We start from the raw sequence: 10,325 nt of genomic DNA, 5'->3' as shown, positions 1-10,325 counted from the left end.
CTCTCTCTGTCTCTCTCTCTCTACTCTCACACGCACATACACAGTGACAGCCAACAGTCTGTGTCTCTAAATACACAAACACAGTCTTTCTCTCTCTCTCTCTCACACACACACACACACACACACACACACACGTTGCTCTAGGCTCAGATTGGACTCCCTAATTATGCATTAATTGTCTGGCTCTGTCTGTCCAGCTGCCTCGTGTGTAAAACACAGAGCAGCGGCCTGACTGATCACTCTGGACCAAAATATATTGTGAATGACACCAACAGTTGTGTGTGAAAGAGAGAAAAGGGTGAGAGTGAGACAGACAATAAAATCAAATGAGAGATGCAGAGGGGGAGGGAAGGATGGGTTACAGATGGTACTTATCATTGCTTTAACTGCCTCTCAGTAGCTCTGTTTACATGCATGCATTACATGCAGTGACCCAGCTACTGACTATACTCCAGTTAAAAAAAGAAGTATATGTTAGATACTAAGTGATAAACACAAAAACCATCCAAACATCCTCAGTAGATTGTTACACTTTAACACAGACTGTCTTCACTAATAATAGGTGACTATTATAATCTCACAAAAGACAAAATTATTGCTTCTAGCTGCTCTGAAAGTGTGGATTCAGCTATTTCAATTATATTCCATTATGTCTGGGCAAGGTCTGTCAGAGACTGAAAAATGTTAACAAAGGATGACACAAGAATAACACAGCTGATAATATATTTCCACAGGAAGCAAATGTGATCAGTATTGTGTGACTTGCTAAACGAATCAATACTAAGCATTGTTATCTGTACCAGATTTTATGGCAATACATTCCATAGCTGTTACATATTTCACTAAAAACAAAACTTTCATTGTGACACTAAAGGAAAGTCAGTAGCCTTCATCCTCTGGGGACCAGGAATGTTTGTACAAAATGTAATGGAAAAACATCCAAAGATAGTTGTTGAGATGTTTCAATCTGGACCAAAGCAGTGGATCAAGTCACAGACCAATGTCTTATTTAGCATGGCTAAAAAGAATCTTGAGGCCTTGGACTAAAAAACAGAAAACTTTATTATTTTAAGGGTTTGTCCTCTTAATGTCATCATGTTTACAAGCTAATTTTTCTTAGTGTAGTGTAGGAAACCACTAAGATTTCACAAATTTTGAAGAAAGATGAGAAACCACCAATCTCCCTCAAAAACAGCACGTGATGTAGACCATTGATACCATATTCCTTTTGCTATGAGTAAACATAAGTATCAGAATATCCCAAGAATGTAGACTGAGTGAGTTATTTAAAATATGCATGAAAAGGAGCATGCACAGTCAAGTCTTTGACTGAATAGTTGTTTTCTTGATTAAAACATCCAGTGTTTAAATTCTGCTAATCAATTTAATATAAAAATTTATCCATAAACACGTTTTCTCCTATAGACTCAGACGTTAACATAGCTGTAGTAATATTGGAGTAACTCTTAACTAGATTTCTCACAAACATTTTCCAACCTTCAACCTTAGGTTTACTCTGCATGTGCCACTTGAGTTAATGTGGTATGTGTGTGAGTGTGTATTTTTCCCATGGACCACTTAACGGGACTCTTAAATCCTGAGTGCTGTCTAAAAGTACAGCGCTTCGTTTACTCACACATTCTTGCGCGTTTGCTTGTCTGGCTTTGCTGTTTGTGTTGGCGCAGAAACAGAGGAGGATTTTCTTATGGGCTACATCCCTCTCACAAACTCGGAACATGAGACTCGGTTTGTAAAACTAATGTTGTTACTCTTGAGAGCTACTGAGCTAATAGAACAAAATGTTTAGAGAGAGAGAGAGAGAGAGAGAGAGAGAGAGGATACTGCACATGTAAAGAAAACGAGAGGGTAAAAATAGAGGCAAAGGGAAGTGAAAAAGTGAATCAAGAGGAAGTGAAAGAATACAACAATAGAGAGAGACATGAGATCTGTTCATCAAATGTCAACGCTTGACTGACCCTTGACCTCCATCTGTTTTGCGGGTCATGGTGAATCACAGCATCTGACCCTGGTGGAATGTGTCTGACTACTAACACACATACACAACACTGAGCAGGCATAGTGTGTATTTTTGACAGCATATAGAGGAGATAATAGGTCTCCTATATGTACTCCCTGCCTTCCTTTTTTCCTTCCATCCTTCACTCTCTTTCCTCCTCACAGTAGAGTGATAACAAGGCGGTCATCCCTCCGCTCCTCTCATCTCTCTTTAGACACTTTTGAGCAAACACTCTTTTATCTTCCCTGTCTGCATTTCTCTGCCCTGTTATTAAAACCAGCCTGTCAAAAAAGTGTAATTCCCAGAAGTCCATCCTCCCCACTCTCGGCAGTGTCTCACAACAAATAAATTATTTAAATGTAGATTTTGTATTCCGGAAATTGATGACATGATTAATTTATGTTATCATACAGAGTACGGGGTTGGGTTGTTCATTAGCAACATATATGTCCAGAATATGAATATTAATTTGAGTGTAAATCTCTGGCTTTTTAATTATACTTAACTTAATGTTTGGAGGGTTTGCAATGTAGAAAGATTTTTGGGAATGTTGTTGAGTGGTTGTTTACTGTTGCTTCCCCAATGCATCCATTATTTACTCCATAAAAATATTTCTGTGAAAGTACTGCTGCATATCTTACAGGAAACATGCCCCCATTCCCCGTATCTTCCTCTTTCTGGTATATCAGTTAATTTTATCTTATGCCTGGCGAGCACTGTGTTTCATATAGGCCTGCCAAAGTGTGCATTATGTAATATGCTGTCCATATGTCTTTCTTTCTTGTTATTCTTCTGTGTTACTGTACCATAGGATTTATGATACTGTATGTGCTGCAGGGACTTCATTAGCAGAAATGGACTTTACTTTCACAGCTCTCCTTGCTTCCCCTCCCTCTTCTTCTGCCTCTCCTCTCTGTAATGCAACCTCCTCATCACATTTTAGCTAGATGTACAGAGAGTTAGAGAGAGCTATAGTGTTCTCTATCCCCACAGGAACCAGTTTGGGTCCATGTGCCCTCGCTGCTACTCTCCCATTGATATCTGGGACACTGTGTGCATCCTAATGTCTCTGTTGAATGGAGAACACTGACAGTGATGAGGGCCTTCAAGCTTCCCTCAGGGTCCCTTAGCAGACTTAAAGTTTAGATGCAGACCTAAAGTCATGGCAAAAAAACTTTTCAAAACATCCATAAAAACTTAAAGCCACTCCTGCAACACAGTCCACTTCTTCCATATATTTAGTAGGTTCCAAACAAACCTTGTTTCGCTAACAGTTAAAATCATTGTGGTTTTATTATTTGTCTTTGTCTCCACTTGTTCTCCAGTCCTTTGAGATGAAATATACAGTACTTTCTTTTCCAGTTACTGTTTTATGTTTGAAGTCTGAGTCTTTAATCATACTCTTTCTTTCTGTCTTTGTTGTTGTTTTTCTTTGCAGTGTGTAGTGGGACTGTAACCGTGCAGGTGGCTCCTAAAGTGGAGGTGTTGAAAGGAGAATCAGCCAAACTGCCCTGCACATACACTGTCTCAACATCATCAAGCAACACTGTTGTTGAGTGGTACATTGTAAGTAATTTTCAGATATTAATGTTATTTATTTCAATATTTTTAGACAGGAAACATGTTTTTTGACCAGAAAGTATCACTGTCAGAAGTTGTATTTGTAGTTTCAGGTCTCAGGGGTCAGGTCCCTTTTTTTTCTCTTATATCTGTTTCTATGTCTTTTTTCTCCTTCTTCCATTATTCCTCATGCTTCCCCCCTCCAGGAGCTGGAGCAGGGAACTGCCAGGAAGCGTGTAGCTTTCCGCTCCCAAGGTGGCGAGGGAAAAAGTGATGAAGGCACCACTCTGACTGGGCGGGTCACTATCGGAGAGGACTTCACCTTGACCATCTCCTCGGTTAAACCCTCCGACGAGCTAAACTTCTACTGCCAGGTCACCGCTGGCCCTGCCGGGGTCGGAGATGCTGCCACTATGCTCAAAGTCTTCTGTGAGTCAGCCAGTGCCCTTTGGCCTTTTATACGACGCTAACATGACCTTTTCAAAGAGCCCCTACCCCCTCTCACTTTCCCTTCAGTGATGGGAGGAATTTATGACTTGTTTTGTTACTGTCACTCCCACTAAAGGTTTATGGCTTTAATCAGATCTGTGTGTGTGTGTTGGTGCATACTTTCATTTAGAAGTGGTTTAATTGTACCTAATCCATATAATTCATTTTACTGATTGCATTTTGCACATTCTCAAAATACCTCCGTGCAAAACCTCTTTATAGATGCAGTATATAGTATCAGAATTTGTCACTGCATCTGTCTACTTCTAGTAGTAGACTTCTAAAGCAGATTTCAGCTCATATTTTTTTCATCATGTGGGACTTCAGAGCATAGTCCTTTGATAAGTTCCCCAGAGGTCAATTAACCACAATCTAATCACTCTTGACACAACTGATAAATAGTTCAATCACACCTGTCATGTCTCATATATCTCACCTTAATAACGGTCCACATTTATCACCAAGGCACTGGGGGCTGACCCCTGATGCTGGCGGCTGTGTCCTTGTCCCTCCCTCCCACAGCAACCCCTGAGCAGACATCAATCATACTTTTAACATTCAGTGGTCTAACCAAAATGAATGTGGTCTTACCAACGATTCATTTGCATTTTGGATTGGACTGATCAATCACTCTAAAGAGGGAAAGATTTGCGTTGGGAGAATAGCAAAATGACCTTTTCTTTAGCTCCCACTTGAAAAAGATCTTACAAGTTAGCCATTAACATTTATGCACTCAGTGGGACTGGAGTTTAAAGCAATCTCATAAAATAAGCTATTAATTGTGAATGGGCCAGTCAGTGGTTAACAATACCTCAATGCAGTGCTGTTTGACAAAGGCCTTTATAGATGCACTTAATGCCCACAGTTGTAAGAAAACAGCCTGTCTCACAAACCAGCAATTATTCCTTATCCACATTTGACCACTTGACTCATTGAGGGATGAATTATAGTGTGTCTGTCTTGCCTTAACTTAATAGGACTGAGTTATGAGGTCTTCTGAGGGTTGAGCTGCAGCAGCAATAGCCTGGTTTCTCTCTGTCGGGAGGCTTGCAGTAGGGAGTAAACAGTGTCTTCCGAGCAAAAACACACATACACATAACAAAATCATTCTGCATCTACATCTCTGTGTGTCTTAACTCTCTTAACTTACTGTTACTTATTTAAAGCTAAAAACCTTTATTCGGCTGAATGTAAGAGGCTGTAAAAGAGAGTTTTAGTCATGTTCAGAGTGTTTAGTATGAAGAAACCAGCTTTTAAATGTCAACCTCGTCCTCATTGTACATCTAAATTACTGAGTGTACATACAGTATAACTGCCTCCACAGTGTGTGCAAAGGGAATGGCTATAAAAATGCCTCAGCTTTAGGACTAAAAACAAAAAATTGAGCGAGTGAGACAGAGAGGAATACCCATTTACTGTTTATTTTTATAAGCAGTCGACAGCTGCAGGCAGTGATAAGATGACCTTGCATGTGAACAAGTGAGCTAGGGAATAAAGCAGAGAAGAGAAACAAGAGGGAACACTCACACCTGTGGTTGTGTGCGTGTGTGTGTGTGAGACGAGGAGAGATTTTTTTTGTTGTTGTTATTTGACCCTTATCAGCTCATGTGAACCAGGTCACTGTCGAATAATGTTAGGCAGGATATTTACTGCTCAACTTAATTAACAAGGTCAGCAGACATGTGGGTTGGAAAGCATATATGGAAGCGGAGAGTGTGAGTTTGCGTGTGTGCTTGCATCTACGTTAAAGGTTTTCCTTGCAGTGAATCATAATGAAATAATAATGATTCCTCCCCTCCCTTTTCCTGTCTCAGTTGCTCCCGAGAAGCCAGAACTCACAAGGCCGTCAAGTCAGGCCATTTCTGCAGGAGAGACTATCAGCTCCGAGGTGTGTGTGCAGTTTATAATATAATTTTGTGTGCATCCTGCGTGTGAGTGCATATTTTCTCATTTCATATGAGCACTAAAAATGTACATTTTCAGTTGACTTTATTGTGTCCCACTTGTATTTGTCCATGTGGATCAGATTGGTACCTGTGTGACAAAGAATGGACATCCCCAGCCAAGAATCATCTGGTTCAAAGATGACCAGCCCCTACCTGAGGTCAAGGACAGGAAAGAGAGTATGTGTCATCTGACTGTTAGAATTTCATGAAAAAAATATAGCCTAATATCCTACGCTGCACAAAGCAGCCAATAATCTGAATGCTTTGCTTCCTTCTTCCATCCCTCCTTTCTGTTAGAGACCTACATGATTCCCTCTGTGGTTAAGGAGGCCTCCGGTCTCTACACTATCAAGAGCACCCTGTACATGCAGCCCACCAAGGCAGACAAGGACTCTGTGTTCCAGTGCACCGTGGAGTACAGCATGCCAGGAGACCAGATCAAACAGAAGAAGTCTGACACCATCACCATCAACCTCAACTGTGAGTGGAGGGGAGGGAAGAGTTTTAATTAGTGAGCGTAATGGGTGCTGTTAGAGTAGCTGAATTTTGTTCCCTTCAGACTGAACAAGGAAACTCTATTTCCAGTCATTATGCTGAGTTAAGCTACCTGGCTGCTGACTGTAGCCTTATTTGCTGGACAGACATGGTATTGATCTCATCTAACTCTCGGCAAGAAAATGAAAATGGTACTTCTACTACCCGAATGTCAAACTATTGCTTAAAATGGCAGTGATTAGACAGCATCCGACAGTCCATGAACTATGATTGTTTTGCTATGTAAACACATACAGTAATTACATAATATGGTTTATGAGCTAATTTAATGAAAATGTGGTGGGATACCTCAGTTGTTATAATAAGCCCCGCTACCACCTCTGTGAAGCTTTACTTTGCACATTTGCACACAATGCTAATGCAAACATGCCGATGTTTAGAAGGTATAATGTTTGCCATGTCCACCATCTTAATTTTGCATCTTAGCATGCTAGTATTTGTTGAATAGCAATAACAAAGTACTGTTGAGCCTGATTTACAGGTATTTACTTATAAACCAAATTATTGGATAGTTGTCATGGCATTTCAGTAAAAGCCAAAAATGTCTACCGGCTGGGGGTGCAAGAGGAAAAGTCGGGGGATCTAAAAACACAAAAAATAAACAGCTGTTTATGTTATCTTCACTTCCTGGACCCATTTCATTGGTGGCATATCTTTAATCCTGCTTAACACTATAGTTTAATGCACAGTGGGATTTAATGTTCAGCTAAAGAAGAGTGATGAGGTAAGGAAAGAAAGAAAGAAAGGTAAAACATCCGTTCTGGAATGCATTTCACATCTCTGATTGATGATATGCAGTATAACTATGGAAAAGTATCCAAGGAGGAATTTTCACCTGTTCCATGTCCGTCTTCCTCCATCTAGATCCCTCTGAGAAAGCCACCTTTTCCCTACTCAACACGGATCCAGTCAAAGAGGGCGACGATGTTACTATGAAGTGTGAGACTGATGGAAACCCTCAGCCTGAGTTTGACTTCACTAAAAATGTACGTGTGCATTTTACGTTTAAGAGAGGAACGGCAAACGTTGTTTTTCTACTTTTGCTACATGTATCCCAACTTTTTTCTAAAAATCCACAACATTCATGTCCCTTTACCTTCAGGGAGATGACATCAAGGGTCAGGGTGGTCTCCTGATGCTAAAATCTGTGAAGCGGACAGACAACGGCGTGTACACATGCACGGCCACAGATTTCGATAACCTGGATGCTGACCTGAGCGGAACCATCACCCTCACTGTCCACTGTGAGTGAGCCAAAGACACACACACCACTGCAGAATTAAATAAATGCACATAAAGAACAATTTACCTCCTGTTTGTTCAGTTTCGGCTTTGCACTAAGACGCTCGTTTTATCCGTAAAGCATAGAATTAAAAGGGTTAGAATGGAATGAGCTTTAATGGAATTCCACTTCAATTTTCACAGTTCATCTGTTACATTAATGTTACCCCAACTACACTCCCTAATTTTATCTTATCGCACACATTAAGCGGAGATAGCCCAGAAATAGCATGGAATAGGCTTAACTTGAACTTCTAAATGGGCTTAACTTCAGAGTAACTGCATTAGCTTTGTGCTTACAAAAAAAAGAAATATTCTGCTTAGTACGACCATTTAAACAGCCTTATTACATGGTTGTTTGAGCGATGAGAAGCTTTTTTTGATTGTAAGTGGCACTTAAACTCTTTAGAATGTGTGGAAGGCCTCAGTTTTCATGTGTCTTGCTCCCTCTCTCTAAGTTGCTTCCCATTTTGTCTCTGTCAGACATTGACCCAGTGAACGTGAGCCCTGCCCAACCCCAAGTCGTCATGCTTGGAGACAAGGTGGAGTGGCAGTGTAAGACCAAGGCCTCTGCTGCACATACTGTTCACTGGAAAAAGGTGTGCCCCATTGCTTTCTCAATCTTTCCTTCCCTTCTCCTTTTTATAAACAATTTTGTATTTGGTGTGTAGAGTCATCTGTACACAGAGCATTCCTAGATAACAGTTTTTTAAAATTGTAAACCTCATGATTCTTACGTAATAACAGCACTGGCTGGATGTTGAACAAGAATTCAGTCCTTTCTGGGACTCCATATTCGGTCATTTTTTGATTCGGGTTCAGCTTTGATACATGTTTTTTTTAACAACACTACCTTTCTTTATTAGATAAGACAAAATGTCATCATGTTACAGATACAGTAACTTACTTATTTGTGCAGCTGTTATACAACACTGTAGCCTTTAGGTCTGAGGCAGTGCTCCCTTTAAAGACAGTTGTGGTCCTGCTACACAAGCTGTATTGTGTTAGTGTCCAATTTTAGCAACTGGAGAGCAGTTAGTAGTGTTTATTTCATTTTATGAATAAGAAAAAAAAACACCAATAAATATTGTACACTATTAGTATTGTATGATATACTGACATCTTATGTAATCTATCATAACTCGTAGGAATTGTTTAGTTAGCCTAAAATGGATATCCACCTGCAAGAGACGTGCAAGTTCAGTATATGTTAGGATTTTAGTTTTACAGTAGCAGGATAATGTATTCTCATGTTAATTAAAACATTTAAAAGTGTCTGAGTTAAAATTTAGACATGCTAGCACCGCAACAGATGATTAAGATAATAGATAATTAAAATTATTTTTGAGTTTACCTTTTCTATGTGTAGCAGGCTAGAGGTAATAGTTGACAGCAATGAAAAGCACTCCTTTTCTACTGTAAACATACCAAAGAAAAGACTGTTTGTTAACTCTTACAGTCTATTTGAAAAGACTCAGTTCATTTTGACAGTGGTGTGGTAGCAGTGGTGTTTTTTGGTATTCATCTCTTCTCATCCACTTGTGATGTGCAGAGTGTTCCTGCAGTGTCAAGCCTGTTGGTGTTGCCTGTGTATCTATTGTTGTGTCTCCTGAGTGTGATAGAAATTCACTGACTGCTGGTTTTCTAGGTAGAGAACGTGTTTGTTCTTCCTAAGAAGCATTCCTGTGAGAAGAAGTTGAGAGGAATTGCAATAGATGGGTTCATCATAAAGGACTGACTTTGATCTGTTATCACTGTGCTTTGGAACAGTGTGTGTGAATATTCTTTTTCTGCTTTCCCAGCCCAACTGTGCGCTTTCAAACCAGATATTCACAGTGCTGTTTTTTTATACACACGTGAGTCCATTTGGGTTTATTTCTGAGTGTCTGTGTTCCTCCAGGGCTCCGAGGTGCTTTCTCAGGACGGCACGCTGTCATTACAAGATGCTACCTATGATAAAGCTGGAGAGTACATGTGTGTTGGGGCAGTGCCATCTGTGCCAGGACTGACAGCTCAGGCTAGTGTCAACCTCACCGTCAAAGGTAACACACTGGCATAGACACACATATTCACTGATCTACATGCACAGACTACCTCAGAAAAAGCAATAAAACTGTGTTTGGACATGACTTAAGTAAAGATTAAAATCACCTCACATCAGAATCTTATCTCACACACACAAACACCCACACAATTCAGCCACAGTCACACAACTGCAGCTTGATACTTTCTTTCCTAAATGATCTACCATTCTACTACTACAGACACACGCACGCACACACACACACACTAAACAATGGTCGGTGTGAGGTGTGTGCTGAGTATTGTTTTAGTCAGAGGAAAGAGGTTGTTTAGTTCATGGATGCAATTGAGAGAAGGTGTGGCTTCCTACACTGTTAATAATATAGTTTCAGTATGTGATGAAACTATTAGTGCACTGTAAAACACCATAGTTTAGTGGAATCAACTTTTCTTTT

The 10,325-nt window shown here is 40.1% G+C and overlaps 1 protein-coding gene across 2 annotated transcripts in view; it reads left to right on the top strand.

Moving 5' to 3' along the window:
* The window catches only part of bcam (basal cell adhesion molecule (Lutheran blood group)), a 51,310-nt gene that overhangs the window by 28,855 nt on the left and 12,130 nt on the right, over positions 1-10,325 (top strand). For both annotated transcript variants that reach the window (XM_035671943.1, XM_035671942.1), the window contains exons 2-10: positions 3,456-3,583; positions 3,784-4,006; positions 5,881-5,954; positions 6,093-6,189; positions 6,310-6,492; positions 7,432-7,553; positions 7,670-7,811; positions 8,332-8,447; positions 9,749-9,890. In XM_035671943.1, coding sequence (XP_035527836.1) covers positions 3,456-3,583; positions 3,784-4,006; positions 5,881-5,954; positions 6,093-6,189; positions 6,310-6,492; positions 7,432-7,553; positions 7,670-7,811; positions 8,332-8,447; positions 9,749-9,890 — 1,227 coding nt within the window. The remainder of the gene's footprint in view (positions 1-3,455; positions 3,584-3,783; positions 4,007-5,880; positions 5,955-6,092; positions 6,190-6,309; positions 6,493-7,431; positions 7,554-7,669; positions 7,812-8,331; positions 8,448-9,748; positions 9,891-10,325) is intronic.

Source organism: Morone saxatilis, unplaced genomic scaffold (assembly GCF_004916995.1).
Source record: "Morone saxatilis isolate NCDOM2014 unplaced genomic scaffold, NCSU_SB_2.0 Contig24, whole genome shotgun sequence".
Taxonomy (NCBI): Eukaryota; Metazoa; Chordata; class Actinopteri; family Moronidae; genus Morone; species Morone saxatilis.
The sequence above is the reverse complement of the archived record's forward strand: the minus strand, read 5'-3'. Positions and strand labels throughout refer to the sequence as shown.